Source organism: Phaethon aethereus, assembly GCF_964289735.1.
Source record: "Phaethon aethereus genome assembly, chromosome: 1".
Classification (NCBI taxonomy): domain Eukaryota; kingdom Metazoa; phylum Chordata; class Aves; order Phaethontiformes; family Phaethontidae; genus Phaethon; species Phaethon aethereus.
In genome coordinates, this window is record NC_138575.1 from 117,118,708 (window position 1) to 117,135,905 (window position 17,198).

Here is a 17,198-nt window from a genome sequence, read left to right on the forward strand (position 1 = left end):
ATGGGAGGTTTTCTGACAGAGCTCGCATCAGCTAGGGCGTGTGCGGTTTCTCCCCTCCCCTCCCCGAAGTAGTAACTAACACGGCTACGCGGGCAAAACTTGAAAACGTAGATGAAACTGAAAGCTAAATAACGGTCCTTGATTACTTTCCTTGTGACACCGCGCCAGAGGGAGGTTTTAGGTTAAAACCCTTACCGAGCCCTGAGGCATTTCAGTGAATTAACCGTTTTACTAGACCGTCCGCAGCACGAGCTGGAGGCGGCTAGCCTCGGTGACCGCCGGGGGCTCAAAGGAGGGCAGCTCAAAGGGCCCCCTCTCACCCCCCGCGCCGGCCTGCCCGCTCCCGTGTGCCAGGGCAGCCTCCTCGGCCGGGAGCCCCGCGCTGCGGAGCGGAAGGAGGAGGAGGCGGCGGCCGGCAGAGGAGAGCGGAGGGCCGGGAGGCACAAGATGGAGAAGCGTGTGGTGAACGAGGCGCGGAGCCGGAGCAGCGGTCACGATCGCGTCGCGGTCGCCCGTTTCCCCGCCCCGGGGGTCAGAAGGGCTCGGGAAGGAAGGTGGGGAAAAGCAGCACAAAAACCTATCCCCGGGCAGCAACAAAGCTGAGCCCCACGCAGACGGAGCCGCGGCGCTACCCGGCAGCCGGCACCCCTGGTTTAATTTCGGAGAGGGATGCGCTGCCACCCCCGATTCGGGGAAGGGAGGGGAGGAGAGGCCAGCGGGATTTGAAAACACCCAGGCCGCCGGGTTTGGATGGCATCTGCTCCCGCCGCCCGCGAGCGGATTAAATTACCGCAAACTCAAACTGAACGAGCCCTTTCCCCCTCCCTCCCCGCCGACCCCTCCCCCCGTCCCCTCCTCCCCGCTCGGCGCGGCCGCCTCGCGCCTGCAGCCGCCGCGGCGCGGGGCAGAGGAGCGGCGGCGGGAGCGAGGGCGGGAGGCGCCGGATCCAATGAGGGGCGGCGGCCCGGAGCACCGCGCCGCCGGCTCGTCCCAGCCCCGGCCCCCCGCCGGCCCCGCTCCGCCCCCCGGCCCCTCCGCCCCAGCCCGGCCGCCGGCCCTCTCCTCCGAGCAACTTTCCTGCCCGCCCGGTGACCGCCCCGCGGGCCGGGGGCAGCGGCAGCGCCGGGCATGCCGGCGGCGGCAGGCGACGGGCTCCTGAGCGAGCCGCCAGCGGTGGCGGCGGGCGGCGGCGGCGGGGAGGCGCGGCGGGCGGCGGCGGCGGGCGCGGAGGGCAGTTTGCTGGCCGCCTGGCTGAGCGCGGCGGCGGCGGCACCGCGGGAGCGGCTCCGCGACTTCCAGCACACCAAGCGCGTCGGCAACTACCTGATCGGCAGGAAGCTGGGAGAGGGGTCCTTCGCCAAGGTCCGGGAGGGACTGCATGTGCTCACCGGAGAGAAGGTACCGCCGCCGCCGGGCACCCCCAGCTGCCCAGTGTCTGCCTGTCTGTCTGGTTTGACCTGTCTCTTTCTCCCTCCCCCGTTTCTTCGCTGATTATTTCGGGGTCAGAAATGTGTTTTTAATGGCGAGACTTGTATTGCCGAGGACCGGGCGCTGCGCGCAGCCGAGCCGCGGTCGGTACGCGCAGGTACTGCTCGCCCGTCGGGGCGGCGGGTGCCTGCAGGAGGGGGTGCAGCCCGGCGACTGGGAGTTGCTGGTAGCGCTGCGCGGCGAAACATGCGATGGGTTGGTTTGTTGGGGTTTTTTGTTTGTTTGTGGGTGTGTTTTTTTCTTTTCATTTTTTCTTCCCGGGGTGCCGGTCAGAAAAGTCCCTGGAGAGTCTTTGCTTTTTGTTTGTTAATCCTGAACCCTTCAGCGGAGGCTTTTACCCATCGATCACGATATGTCACAGCGTTATAAAGAGTAGTCGGGGCTTGGCTGAGTGGGTAAACAGAGCAAGAAAAAGCTCACTCGGGCTCCCCCGGTGAAGAGTTGTTTGGAGCTATCTGACTTCTGCCTCTCTTTTATCGGATCCCTAACAGAGGGCTGCCCAAAGCGGGACGCCTCGCTCTTACTGAAAGCCCCTTGGACCGGTGGGGCTAAGTACAGTGTAATTTCCTCCAGCTCTAGCAGCACTGTAAGTCTGTTGCTGTTACCATTGCATCTCGGTAGCTTGCGTTCCTGCAGTCTTCTGTTTTGGTTTTTTTTTTTTTCTTTTCTTTTCTCATTCCGGTAAATTTGTCACGGAGTGGAATTTAATATAGAGCTCTGAATTTCATCATGAGAAGAATGATAAGGTTAGTGATAATTATCATAGAGGAATGCAAAAACAAAAAAAATTTTTGCTCTCTTCTGTTACCAAGCATGTGCTTCTCCTTGGTAACAGATACATCCAATGATCCTCTAGCTGATAAAAGGCACATGCACACACATGTCCTTCCCACCAACACGTTTTTGGATTGCTACATTTATCTGTCTGTTAAGAGGGGGGGAAAAAAAAAAAAGACCCACCACATGCCCCTCTGTCTTAGCTCCCAAACCTGATGCTTTTTTTCCCCCCGCCCCACTCAATGTCTTGAATAACATACACTGTGACAAAGCAACAAGCAGAAACTCTAGTCGAATCACACTTCCTTCCTGCTGAGCCGCCGTGTCCCTCTTTGCAGACAGGCATGATGATCTCCGAGCCCCATCTGACCTGATCTTGTACCATGGGATCAGAGGAAGTTCTTGCTGTCGACTTCGGTGGGTGAAGGATCAGTTGTGTAGTTTCAAATTGACTAATAAAAGGTCTAATCTTCCCAGAAAATCCACCTATTTAATTCCAGCTATTTATGGATAAGCAATTTGAGTTAATGGGTAGGAGATAAGAGTAATTAATGATTTGCTTCAGGTGAGGTCCTATCTCAGTGAGGTTCCTTGCTCTAACCGGAGGGGTGAATGCTTTCCATCCCACGCCCGACCCCGTGTGAGAACTTCACCCTGAGTAGAGAGCTGATGGACACTCTGCTCTTCTGGGCATATTCCTCTGCCGAGCTTTCACGTGGCCTCCAGCCAAAGGCAGCTGAAACGTGCCCAGACTGGCTCTGCCTCACAGCTGCCAGCAGCTCTGCCGACATGGAGCCCACCATGGGCGACTGAGCTTTGCCTGTGGTACAAGGAAGAGAAGAAAAACATCTGCTTATCCCGGACTCCTTTCTTTCAGAGTGCAAGGCTGTGTTGGAGAGGACGCTGAGGCTGGCAGGGGTGGGAATGGGATGGGGAGCGAAAGCGCGAGGCAGCGTGAAAGCGGGGACTGGCAGCAGCAGGTCATGGGAGGAGGTTCTGTGAGAAGAGGATGTTTTGCATAAGAAATAGTTTATCTCCATGGCAAAGTACTTCCACAAGAGCATCCTGTTACACGAAGGGCCAGATCCATTGATTAAGCTGTATTTGTACCCTCTGAGAAATATTTGTGAACAGCGGACCAGGTACTGGAGAATTGGTTACGACAGTGCCAGCATCTGAGCCCAGATGACACTGACGCTCAGCACAGACCTCCTCCTCCAGACATCAGGTGGCCAAAGTCAGGCTGGAGTTAACGGAGCTGTCTGAGACATGGCATCAGTAGCTGCATGTGATGGTTACCTTCTGTCGTCTCTCCCTACCCACGTCCATCCCAAAACTTGTCTTGTCTCGGGGGAATATCCCCCAAGAGTGACACGCTCCTCCAGAGGCTGGAAGAGATTGCTCTGTAAGGGCCTGATGCTGCCCCTCCTTCCGTGGGGTAAGCGAGCCAGAAATTGGCCATGTATAGTCTTCCATGCCGCTCGCTTGCAGAGGAAAAGTCAGTCTGCAGGAGCGTATACTTAATACGCTCGCAAGTGGAGTTCAGCAGAGCAAAATGTGGAAACAAAGCCGTCTCCCGTGGACAGCTCGCTGGATCAGTGTAATTGCTGCATTTTTCTAAGCTGATGTTTTATGAGCCTATTATTCCAGGATTAGTGCCTGCATGTATTTTGAAAGCGGGAAAAAAAAAAGTAATTGACATCTGATTTTCGTCTTGTAAAGCCGTTGTTGAGCAAGGGCATTGCCTAGATTTCAATAACGTTGCCATAATAATGTGAAGTAGAGGTCTTACTACTCTTGTCTGGTAGCTTTTTGGCAGAGCCTGGGCCCTTCGGGTCACTGAAATATCTAACTTTGGTAAGGAGAGCCCAAACAGGTTTTGATTTGCAGCAGACTTTAGCAACTCCGGAGGAGTTAATGTGCATTATTGTTTCAGAAAATTGTGTGTTTAGAAATGAAATCTGTGGATTAATGAGTCCCCAGCTAGGCTCGGATCCATCGCACTGACACAATGCATTGTACAGAATCAAGGCAATGCTGAGGTGATGCCAAAAATCTGCCATTACCTCACCCTGAACTTGCTAGAAGCTAAAGAGGTCTTCAAGAGAGCATGAGATGTTACATACTGTGGGCCAAACGCTAGTTACTTTACCAGCTGCTTTGAGGGCAGTCTGATGGATGATGCATTTTGAGTGACCTGTGTGGGACGGGAACCAGCAGCTCCTATGAGCACCTAAGCACGAGAGGGTGAACTAAGGTGAGGTTTTTAAACTTTCCCTACGAATGTCCTTAGCATTGGACTTTAAATCAAATCTTTTATGGTACTTCTTGTGGTTTATGTTGCCATAATGTCAGGCATGCTATTATTTTCTGGGCTTGAAAAATGTTTGGTAGTGCCTGATGCAATTACGTGTATTTTAGCTGAGCGCAGGAGAATGTTGAACAGATTATTCTTTCCATTGCTTTTGAATAAAAATATCACAGCCTATAATCTGACATTTTTGGGTAAAAGGCTGATTTGTCAGATCAGCTCAAGCAGTCTTTATTGCTAATCTTAAGGAATCATAGTTCCTCTATGAAGAGCAAGCCAATTTAGCTTTAAATTGTGGCTCTGAAACCCCGCTGAGTTAGCTGTATTGTTATTCAGCTGACTTTGGGAGCCTGTGCACAATATACTCTCAGATTGTTTCAAGCCTTCTGCTTGGGGCTCAGAAGGGTCAATCACCAGGCAATGGGAATTGGGCAAAGGCAGATACTGCAAGATAGTATTTTTTGCATTTTTAGACAGCTGAGATTATGTTGCCATCATTGCGGTGCGGGTGGTATGAGGCTCTGCTAGTAAACTGAATAGATTGTGGTATCTGCTGTGGACCTCAATGAAATGTCCAAGTAATTCCATATAGTGTTGCGGAGTGACAAATGTATTGACAATATATTGAGCCAAAGTTCTTGTAATCTCGGTTCAAATCTGTTTACATATAACTACTTTCAGGTGTAATCCTCAGTGCTACAAAAAAAGTCATTGAGACAAATTGGGTCATTTGATTTCTCATCCATCAAAAAATTAGTTTATCATTTTCCTTAGTGCTATTGTTAGGCTGGAAAAAGGTACATTTTTAGTTACAGTTAGGCAAGTGGCTTTCTGCAACAGTGGGAAGCAGCTAAAAATACAATTTACTGGTTTCTTCTATGAAGGCAAAGCAATTAATATTAAAAGTGGCCTTTTCACAGAAGGGTTCATGTTCAGAATGCATTTCTATATTAAAGAGGTGAAAACAAAAGAAGAGGCATATTTGGGCTCCCTGGAGGTGATGGCGTGGGTAGGTGGGCAGAGCAGCCTCCCTGCAGAGAGCTGGAAATGCCTCTTTCGCCCCAGCAGGCCCTCCTCGAAGGAGGGAGGTGTTTCTGAAGGGCATCTGCTGTCGCCTGCAAGTGGCACATTGCACTGCGTGCGTTACGCAAAACCACACACCGGCGTCGCAGGCTCGTTTCTGTGTGAACTTCGTGCCCTGCCTTCGCCTTCCGAAGCGCTTTTTGATGAGTATGGGGGAGGGGGTGAGCAGATCCCAGCCCTTTTGGTAGGTATGGGGTGACTGGGGCTGGAGCCACTGCCAGGGAGTCCATGTGAGATGCAGGTCGTGCAGGTTATGTGACTGCTCTACATCCGCCAAGGCAGCCATCTCCTAAAATGCTTCTCGTGACTAGGCACAGGCTGACGGTTTAAGCAGCGTTTACCTAAGTGAGAGTATAGAGAAGTCCGTTTGTGGCGGTATCGGTCCCTGGCCCCGCACTCCACCTTTCCCATTGCAAGCCCCCTCCTATGGCAGACCCCTCCATCCCCTTCTTGGGTAGGACGGAGGAGGCAGATCTCATCTCGGCCCGTCAGGACATCTTACCTGAAGCAACGTCTGGAGCGATTCGTTTCACACAATTTCTGTCTTCTAGCAACCGTTTAAGAGAATATAGGCAAGTGGACGCAGAGAAATATGGACAGAAATGGTGCCAGTAGATAACAGCAGGTGTTATGATGCTATATACACTTTCATATGTCACGGTGTTCATTTTTCCTTGAGTAAATTCACTGTTTTCCTGTGTCTTCCACCATAGACTTCAGGGAATCGAGACTTGACTTGGTGGCCAAAGGCCTTTGGGCGTGTTGGCAAGCAAGATCTTGCCCCGTTAATGCCCTTGGTAACCGTGCCTCCCCCTGCGACGCTGCTGCTCTGCATGTGGGAAACCAGCCCTGGTGGAGGCTCCCCACTGAGGGCTTCTGCGCTGGGACTTGCCATTGTCAACCTTGTCCATATCTCAAGATCTAGGGTTGCCCAAGTAGTAGTACTAGCTTAAAACCTGGGAAATCTGGTGTATGCTCATACAGAGAGTTCTAGGATCTTTACTTTTGTCTGGTTTCTGAGGTTTGGGGGCTGTGAGCGTGTGTGTGTGGGGGGGTCACTTTCAAACCATCTTGCCGACCAAACAGGCCAGGAAGTTACTTCATTGCAAACAAAAGTTGAGTTTCTAAGGTGGTTACTGCCTTTCAGTTCAACCCTTCCCTTTTTTGACCCCCAAATATTGTGAGGTTGTAGGTAAAACTGTGAAGCTTGGAATGCCTTCATTGCTTTCAGTCCCTCAGAGGGTAAAGCCACAGGATCTTAATTTGAAACTTGATTTGTTATTTTATGTTCTTCCTCCAGTGATACGTGATCAGTTTCCAAGGTGCGTTTGTTCTCTCACTGTAAGTACTTAGTTAGTAGTTCTCTTCTTACCTGTTTCTCTACATATTTTTAAATTTTAGCTATATATATATAAAAAAAAAGTTTTTTTTGAAAAGTGCTTACTGCAAATGTGCATGGTGGCTTTCTCCCAGGATGCTGTTCACTTATTAAGAGCTGCCAACTGTTGCACCTGGATGCTATGTGACTTAATTATATGCACTGAGGGAATAAAATGAGGGTGTTTCTACAGCCTGAATTTTGACATTTCCTTGCTACTAAATGTTTGCTTTCATGGCTTTGACACGATTCTTTTCACAGAGGCTTGTGTGCGTGCAGATGCTTAATTTGTATTGAAGGTACTAAACATATGCTTTTGGTAACATATGATACTTCAGAAAATGATCTGAAGGACAGTGTTGCGGTTGCAGTGACATCAGTGAGGACTTGGCTGGAAGTAGGACCAGAAGGTTGGTTGCTGTGTCAGCGCAGGATTCCCTGATAAGTCTTACAGAGCGTGCAAGAATTCGAGCATAATGCAGAATAAATGCAAACTACTGATGTGCACTACCTGCTCAGTGTGCTATATGATCACCTGCTAAGAGTTTGTTCATCTGGAGAATAACCAGTTCCATCAGGCACTTGTTACAACACCACACTCTTCCCTCCAACCCTTTTCTATGTTGCATACGTGGTGTCAGTGGGAATAGGCTTTAATAGGCGAGAAAGACTGTTCATTAGTGCAGTCTGTCTTCCAGGAAGATTGCTTTAATATTTTTCAGCTGTGGCTTGCAACTTGTTCTGCAATGAGCTGAACTAATGCACATGTGGCAGTTGCTTATCCTCTTGAAATAATCTGCTTTCAAGTTTACATTCAGCAGTTTTAAGGACATCACTAACAGTGCATGTCAGCAATGTGCTGCTTTTCGGATAGACTGTTTTAGTGGCATATGCAGGATTGAGAGAAGCCGAGTGTTTAGGCTGAATTGACACCAGGTGTAGTTCTTTTGTGATGCTCATGTCTGGATCCTTGTATTTGTTCTTGCAAGTTTTGTATTTTTAGTATATATTTAATGACAATGTAAAGCTGTATGCCTGTTTTTGTAGGCATGTGTTAGCCTATGAATGTCTTGGTAACTAAAATATGTCTTACTTTCTACATCTTGCAGTTTGCCCTGTCTCCTTTTACACCAATGAGGAGAATGCTACTGTAGCTTCATGCTTTTCAGCGGGCATAACACATTAGGCATCTTTGCCTCTCTGCCCTTGTCAGTTATTTGTTAGCCTACACTTGGGAAAATGAGCAGCGCTTACTATTCACAAGGATATAACCCCAGAAGGAAAGTGGTCCTGAGATGGCAACTGAATTGCAATAGTCTGTCTAAAACCTGAGCTGTTGTGTTGTATGAACAACACTACAAAAATGAGCTGAGAGTTTACGTGCTTACTATGGTACTCATGAAGGTTATGGAGAAGCATCTAAAACTGTCCAAAGCCAATGATTAGGTTGATACCAGCCAGAAGAAGAATTAGGTGGATTGCTGTGTTGGTGCTCACCTAGCAGCATGGGATACAACCGAACCAAAGCAAAACAGATTCAGACCATCTCGAGTACTCCTCTGCTTGCCATGTAGCCACAGTTTGCGTTACTTCAACTCCAGATTGGCTTAGCTGTTATTTTCAGATAAGCTGAATAGCAAAAAAAACCTGAATCTCTTGATTCTGTGGCTCTGTAAAACTTCTGCTGTGCTTCCCTGATGAGTTGTCTGTTGGCTGATCTCCTCAAGGGTGTGAACTCAGTGGTGCTGGTGTTTCTGGTGGGCTGACAGAGGTCGTGTTAATGAAGAGAACTGGGTAGGTTTTTCCAGTAAGCTCTACTGGAGTAAGAGAGAAGCCACCATCACAAGCACAGCTCTGGGGCCCATGCTAGGGTGGAGGTACCCCTTTCTAAGCTGATAAGGCAAAGCCCTGCGAAACCTGTGTTGATCTGTTTTTAGGATCGGTGCTTGCAGGGAGCAGGATCAAACCTCATCCTTGCAGAAGGAGTCTGGGAGAGGTTACCGTGGCCCCCCCCCCCCAAGGAGACCACCTGCAAAAAATGAACAGAAAGCTAGTGCTGGCCTGACCAAAGTTTTCTTTACTGTCAGTGCTCTTGCACTGCTGAGGTCTAGGTCCATCACCTTTAACACTAGGCCCAACAGGGCTCGTCTCAGATGCAGTGCAAGATCAGTGGTACTAGTGCTATGAGAAAAATCATTGCAACAAAGAGAACTAAAAAAAGATAAGTTATATATAATAAAGTTCCTTTGCTCTCTGCCTGTTGTGGAAGATTGTCATGGAAACATTTTTTTCAGAGAATAAATTTATTTTCTGTGAATAATGTCCACAGAGCTAAGGGAGAGAGCATATTATTTATATATAAAAACTTTATTGGAGACACCCGTCTCTTGGCTCCCAACAGTTGTAATGTTTTATTGGCTGTGTTTTAAATCACTACAAAGGAGGGTATTATCTGGGCCTCAAAAGCAGTGACTCTTGGGTTTTTGTTGTGGGGTTTTTTTTCTTTTTCCTCCTTAAAGCCATAAAGCTATATTGGTATTAAAGCCCTTTAAATCAGGGACACTTAGTCTTCCGTAAGTCCAGTTATGCATTTGATCACGAAAATGTGAAACGGGGACTATTTAATATGAAACACATAATGAGTCTGTGATACGGACGATGGGAAGTGGCAGGAGCTGCCAGGTTTCTCCTGTAGGGATCGGTGTTGGAGGAATGTCGTTTTGGCATCGCCCCTCTGCTTCTGCTTCCCCACACGTAACCTGAGATCTTCATCCATCTCGCTGTGACAGAAGAAGTTTTCAGCGTTAGGAAGGCAAGTTATGGTTTACCAGAAACAGCTGGATGGGATACAGTTAGCTTGCGACCGAGACGGCATCAACCGTGCCTTGCCATGCCCCAGCTCTGGTGGCCGCTTCTTGTCCTGACAGCCTACTAGGGCCACGTCTGGGCGGAGAGGGCCTCCGTTTTCCATCAGTTGTCACGCTGGCCTCCTCCGTGAGGGGGTTTGTGGGTAGCCATCAGCTTCCATGGACGTGAAATAAGGACCTTGCTGGTCTGAACGGGTTTTCCATCTGCTGCAGTGACTGCACGTCAGGCTCTCCATGCGCTTGTGTGACAGGCCCTGAAAAATGTCCGTCCCGTTAGCTGGTCATACCTTGAGCTCAAAGAGTTTTCACATTAAGTGCTGGGCGGTGTTTCAGCGTGTCAGCCCTACCTTATGAATGGGGGTCAAAAAGCACTTTTCTGAAAAACAGCTAATATTTGGAAAGTGGTACTTGATGAATATTTTACATCTCAATGGCAAAGCCAAGCCAGCTGTCCCAGGCGTTCAGAGACACGCTTTCCCCTTGCAGGCAATGGCTCTGGCCCAGGGTCTGGTTTTGACAAGCTTGTAAGGATTTCTTTTGGAACCTCTTTAGTGCATCCTCATGTATCTCTGCCTCTGGCTTTCTGCCGCCACTACTTCCATCAGACTCTGTGTAATCTCTCCTGACTTGTGTAGATATCTTTAGAAGCCAGGGAGGTAAAAATGTGCTACTCTCCCTCGGGGAATGCAATTATGGCTACCCCATTAATTAGTTGACGAGGAGAGTGGTGAAAGGTCACTGGAATTGGTTTCTTTCTGCCAGAGGCGGGATAGATCCCCTTCATGACCCACTCAAGACATGTGTTCCTTCCCGTGGATGGGGCTGGGCCGTAGCTGTGCAGGTTCCGGCTTCCCGGGCTGTGCTCTGACCCTGTGGCATCCGTGCGTTGTACAAATTCTGCTGCTTTGGACCTATAGCACCGAGAAAAAATGTAATTCGTGGGGGTGTCTCTGTTCAGAGTGGCTGGGTAGGGGCAGAATTATGGCATCTTCCTTGCCTCAAAACCATCTCCTGCTGCTCCCTGTGCTCTGAAGGCCTGGCCATTTCAGGTGGCAGAGATGCCACCTGAAAGAATATGTCTGTCTTTCAATTTTCTGAAAAGGGAGTGAAGCAGCAGATGAGAGGGAAGGGGGCAGCTGGCTTTATGGAAACAGCAGTGCAGAAGCATGTCCAGGAGAGGATAACAATAGTTGCCCATGAAGTATGGCATGAAGTTACCCATAAATATGACATGAAGTAAAAAGCATGTTGAAGAGAAATATGTCTGAGAATGGCTCTGCTCAAGTGAAGCTGAGCTGCTCTGTGGAAATGGACCACATCAGACAAGGCATTAAATCAGCGATTACCTGTGCTCTGTTTCCTTCCTTCCTGACTGAAGTAAGAGGAAAAGGGAGGAAGAGCTGCAGAAATACGGGGGATGCCGTACTGTGTGGAAGGGCACCAAGGCAGAGCATGGGGGAGCCCTGAGGAGTCCGTGCGCACAGCCTTGCAGTACCAACAGCCTTAAAACCTTCATGTGGTCTGCCCTTGCTCTTAGCATAGCAGGAGCAACCCCACAGTATGTCCTTAACAAACACCAGTGCCTCGACACATCAAAACTCTTGTCTCCCCATGGAAACGCTAATTTGACTGTGCCGATACAGTCAGCAGCAAAGCCGTGGGTGATTTGGGCTGTCTGCAGCAGCATCAATATTTGCACAACTCCTCGTGACACTTCATGTCTTCTGCACTGGGGAGCTCCAGCAAGGATGTCAGAGAGAGCCTGCAAAATTTACATCCCTTGATGTGATTGCTGATGGCTCCCAGAGCGTCTTGCCTAGGTCAACCCCCATTCTTCTGCGTCGTGCCTTGTCCCTCACTGCTCTCTACAGGGACCAGAGACTCTTTGCATATGCACAGGGACTGAAGCCCAAAGGGATCACAGCAATCATACAGCCTGATGTTCTACAGAAGACAAGCCCCAGTATTTATTCTCTTCAGGAGTATCTGTATCAATGCTTTGTTGAGCTATTGCATACTTTTAAGAGAGGGTGGAAAAATTCAAGATCTACATTCATCTCTCTGAGATGAGATGTTTCTATCATTACTTCATCGCACCTAAAAAAACATGGATCGTGTTTATAGCCTGTGTTTGCCCAATTTACCTTTTGGGAAGTTAATTTTAATTTTATTAAAGAAATTTCTGTTATCAGGAATCTTTTCCTTGTGTAGGTACTTGCAGAAAATCGTCAAGTCAATGCTTAATATTCTCCTAATTAAATAGTTTGAACTTCAGTCAGTTACTATGACAAACAGTTCTTGGACCTCAAACTGTTCCTGAAGCTCTTTTCAGAACTCTTTCCAATTTTTTAACATCACTTTTAAATTACTGGCACCAGAACTGGATACAGTAATCTAGTAATAGTCCCCAGTGCCTCGGACAGGTGTAATTAATACCCTTTCTTACTTTAACAAATACATCCTGCTTATGCTTCTAGGGATTATTTTTAAGTTGGCTGTGGCATCAAGAGGGCTTATGTTCATTTGCTTATCTAAAGTACTCCTGAATCCTTTGCTACATTGCTGGATACTGTTGTCTTTGGGCTGTAGGCAATGGTAAGATTTTCTTTTTATGCCTTGGCGAGTTGATTCTTTCCGTTCAAGCTACCTTGAATCTGAAGTGTATGAGTGAACATACTTGGAACTACTTTCTTATTTAGAAGAGTTTATGTTTCTTCGGGGGCTGATTTCAGGCTTTCTTGACTCTGTCTAGCCTGCCAGCAGAGAGAGTGGCCTCTGCCTACGGAGACATTTATCCTGTACTCGTCTCTACAGCAGCTGGTTTTATGTATTGCTAAGCTTGAAGCTCTTGGCTTATGCTGTCAGAGACTCAGAAGAAAAGAGAATACTTTAACAGAAGTGACTCCGCTCTACCTTTTTTGATTGCTGATTTTACTAATGTCAGAAATGCAAAAGGAAAAACTATATATTCAGCTGTCCTACAAAGAGCAGATATAAAAACTATCAAAGACTGAGCCTCACCACTCAGGTGTGAAGCAAAGAGACAGTAACAGCTTGTTTAATGTAAAACCTCAATGCATCTCTAATTGTATACCTACTGAGCAGCCATTTCACAGTGCATATATGTGCACGTGCCTGCACATGTTTAACTCAACTTCTGTCCCCCCTATTCCATTTGTAGCAAGCATACAAAGCAAATATAAAAGTTATCAGATGGCCGTCACTGAATGGTTGTCCTTTCCTATCCTTGATAAATAGGAGAGGCCTTATTCTTGTGGAAGAGTCTGCCTTTACACGTTGCTGTGGGTTCGGATGATTGCTGTCTTCCTTGAAGTGAATGGCTAAGCTGCAAGCAGAATGGTTAGCAAGTCACCTTGTGATATCTTGTGATACCTTCAGAAATGCTCTGATTTTCTTTGAAAGCAGTTCTTGAAAGGTGAATAGGATGCTAACATTTGTTAGGGAACTGGGAAGCCACACAGGATAGCCAAAGGGAGTCCCACCAAAAATGCCACCCCGGGAGCCTCTTCAGACAGTTTCTCTGAATTGAGTGGTATGGGCTGCAAGGTAATTTGACAAATGCCTAACATCAAGCATATTACCTTTCTTACAGTTTCATTGTGTTTACTCCCATGGTGAAAGTTAAGTTTGTGTTACTGTGACGGGGTCTAGACCCATCTGTGTCTGACAGTCCTAAGGGAAGAGCTGTGATTTCTCTCTGTCTTGAGTGGGATATGTGTGGTCCTTTCTGAAGGTGCACACTTCATTTATTTCTGGTATACATTTGCTTGGATGATCCTTTCTTTAAAGCTTTATTTCTTAAAATATTGGAACTTGCTATATAAAAAAGTTACTCCTTTGCTGTACTGTAAAATTTGTTAAGCTGTAACAGCTAAAGGAAGGAACGCTACCCAGTGAATGAAGTTGGCATTTTCTAATCCTTGGATTCAGTTGTGAAAAGCCCAAACTGAGATACCCTTGAAGGAATTGCTTTCAGGACCGTGCTGACAACTGTGCAGGCTTCAAAGTTGGGTCTGTTTAATATGATTTGAATTGGCCACCCAAAATCACCAGCCTGTCTTGAAAACTAAGTTCAGATTTTTGTGGTGAGAACAGTGGTAAATACAAAGCAAGCTGCAAGTGTTGCCAGAAAGCTATCACTGAAAGGAAGGAAGAAAAGAAAATTAATTCATTGCATGAGCCTTTTTGGGCACTTCAGAAGAGAGCTGGAGATGGGCTTGCACTAATGATGGCTGTAAAATATCTGCATGGTCTGGCTCTTCATCTCATTCTCCTGGCTAAGCTTAAACCAGACAGTAAAGGTATGTGGGTTTAGGTGCAGAAGTCCAAGTCTCAGGCCTTCCCAGTGACTGTCCCCCCCAGGTGCACCCTGTAGCTTGCAGCTTTGAACTTCATCTGAGTGTTCAGGGTGCACCGGGCCTTCTGTGGCCCAGGACGGTACTGAGAGTCAGCACTGCTGTCTGGCTTGGCATCATCTCCGGCAGGTCTGCCAGAAGTAGGCTCTGGTAAAAAAAAGAGGAGGGGGGGAAGCAGGGAGAGAGAAAAAAAAAGAGAAAGAAAAGGCAGAGGGGTTGACACTCCAGGAGTTGAACAGTCTCTGCAGTATTTGAAGTTGCTTCTCTTGTGCTATGTTGGTCTCCTGGCCAAGTCCCACAGTGCTTGCTGGATTCTTATTCAAACCAGTTTCCTCTCAATTCAGCCGGACCTCCCTTTGGCAGAGGTCTACAGGAACTGCCTTCCCCTTATTTAAAGCTAGGAGAGAATTTGCAGAAGGAAACAATTCAAGTGGTTGGGAAAGTGGGGAAAACACTTTAAAAGTCCTCAAAATGTCATACCCTAATTTTGCAAGGTCATGTGCAATCTTTTGTTCTCTGTAAAGTTAAACATGTTATAACATTATTTGCCAGGCTGGGGCCGTTACTGTGAAACTGTTCTAGAAGTTACTGCAAGTGTCTGATGTGAGTATCATTCAAGACCTCTTGACTTTGTCTCGGCAAACAGGCCGTTGAGAAAACCTGTTTTCTGGCAAACAGGAAAGCTTGCTGCCATTGGGGTGCATCCTTTTGCCAAGAGACAGCCTGTGCAAAGGCACCCCATCTGGCAAGCAAGAAGCCCGGAGCTGAACTCAGACCTGGATTCCCTGAGTGCTAATGTGTCATGTGACTGAAGTCACTGCTGGTCATATGGTTGTTACTTGGTTTTTATTCAGGTGGAATTGTGATGTGTCTTAACTAATTGAAGCTTGAGATGTACCGGGGAAACCTAGGTAGAGGGATAGATGTTTTACTGTAAAACCATAGCTTGAATAAAGCTCTTTGCAGCTCAGGGAGATCGGGAACAACCAACCAAAAACCAGAAACCTTATTGCCTTCTCTAATTGGCACAGAAATGAAAACTAAATTATAAAGCAAGTAATTACTCTGAATATGTAGCAACAGTGGCTCTTGACATTCAGCACTTCGATTTGGCTAAACCTTTGCCAAAAGTTATATTGTTGCCATACAACCTTCCATCAATGTTGTATGTAGTTGAAAATAGGTTCTACAGCAGGCTTGGATCCACCCCAATATTATTATGGTTTTGTGTTCAGCTTCATTCTGGTATCCAACATTTGGTTTCCCATCAGCAGTAGACTGCAGGCATACCATGCCTTGAAATTCTTATTGAAGCACAACAGAAATTGGAAAATACAAGTTGCCAAAGCAGGTTTCCAACACCGAGGGGTATTTATGGAGGGTTGGTCTGAAGGAAAAAAAAAAAGTCTCAGTAAGACTGAGCCGCACTCTGAGAAAAGGACACTGCTGCAGAGCAGTCAGGTGATGGTCTGAAGAGACCTTTGCATGTCCTCTGGGTAAGCAAACATCTCTCCCTCACTAACAAAAGCATTACTTCTTGACCTGTGATTTTTTCCAAGTGTGGCTGTTGGGGTTATAAATAGGTGGCGGAAGGGGAGGGGGAGAAGATGACTTTGACTTCTGCCCGCTGAGCACCTGGGAGGTTCCTCCTGCCTGGCGCAGCAGCTCCGTGGGCTCGGCGCGCTGTCGGGGCACGGGTCTAGGGAGCTGCCCGACGCGAAATGTGCCTCTTGCACAGCGATACGGACGCTACGCCGGGGCATGCTTAGGATGTGCGTGAGCCACCTTCCGTGCTTTGTTGCAATTTCTTATGTGGAGGCACAACTGTTTACAAAGAGGATGCAAAATATTGTTTTCTCTGGACGCAGCAATGATCTAGTAGCCGAAGCCCTGGCTCCCAGATTTCTCCAGGCAGTATTTGGTCCTTTAAACTGCCTCTTCGTGCTTTCTCTCAGGGCCATGCTGTGACTGGGTTCTGTGCAGTTTGGTGCCAGTCAGCTCCACCCCCCGGCCTCTCCACAAACCCTCCTAAAACACTAGCTGGCAGAAATCCTCCGCCCATGTGTGCCAAACGTGTGCCTTTGTTTGGGTGATGACACGTGCCTGTATTTGCTGATGGTGTTTTAAGCAATGTCACCATCTCCTCCAACGATCTGTGGAGAAGAGCGGTGCTTGCACTTCCCCGTCACCTCTGCTCCAGTACGCGTTAGGCCAGCCTGAACTATTTTAGTGCAACGATCGAGAGAAACAGCAATTGCTCATACGATGTGTCACACCATGAATTTCAGGAGAGTAATTCATTCCAACGGTGTAATTCTAGGACTCGGGAACCAAAAACATGGCCCATTACTCATCTTTGTACCTCATAATGCAGAATAACCTAAACCATTTATTTATTTACACAGCAAAGGCTTAGCCAAATCAAAGTGTTGAATGTCAAGAGCCACTGTTGCTACATATTCAGAGTAATTACTTGCTTTATAATTTATTTTTTATTTCTGTGCCAATATTAGCCAAGAATTCGAATCAGGAAGTAGGCAAGATGCAGAGACAAAGAGCCCCGACTTGAAACTTGGGAGAGCAAAACTGAATAATTGATGCCTCTTGAACAGGTTATGAAAGCTTGAATGTGTTTATTTTATGGTTATCTAACATCTACAGTATTTATGCTACTGAATGCTTTTTCCTTCTGCATGAACAAAATTTTCAGGTGTATGCACACACATATACATCGTACAGGAGGCTGTGTATATTAAATGCGTTGGGGCACGTTCAGTCTTCACTTACCTTGGTCTAACTCTGAATGAACTCAAAATCAGGGATATTTAGCTAAGTCAACGTTGGAGTGGCTGAGTGCAGAGTTTGATCCCTAGATTTCCTCAACATGCTTCAGAATAAATTGTACATCAGGGGAAAAT

At 47.4% G+C, this 17,198-nt stretch overlaps 1 protein-coding gene across 1 annotated transcript in view; it reads left to right on the forward strand.

Annotated features, from left to right (window-relative positions):
- Nucleotides 1-1,128: 1,128 nt before the first annotated feature.
- Nucleotides 1,129-17,198, forward strand: part of HUNK (hormonally up-regulated Neu-associated kinase) — a gene marked incomplete at both ends in the record, with an annotated part of 59,994 nt that continues 43,924 nt past the window's right edge. Inside the window, one exon of the mRNA XM_082011765.1 lies at nucleotides 1,129-1,398. Coding sequence (XP_081867891.1) covers nucleotides 1,129-1,398 — 270 coding nt within the window. The remainder of the gene's footprint in view (nucleotides 1,399-17,198) is intronic.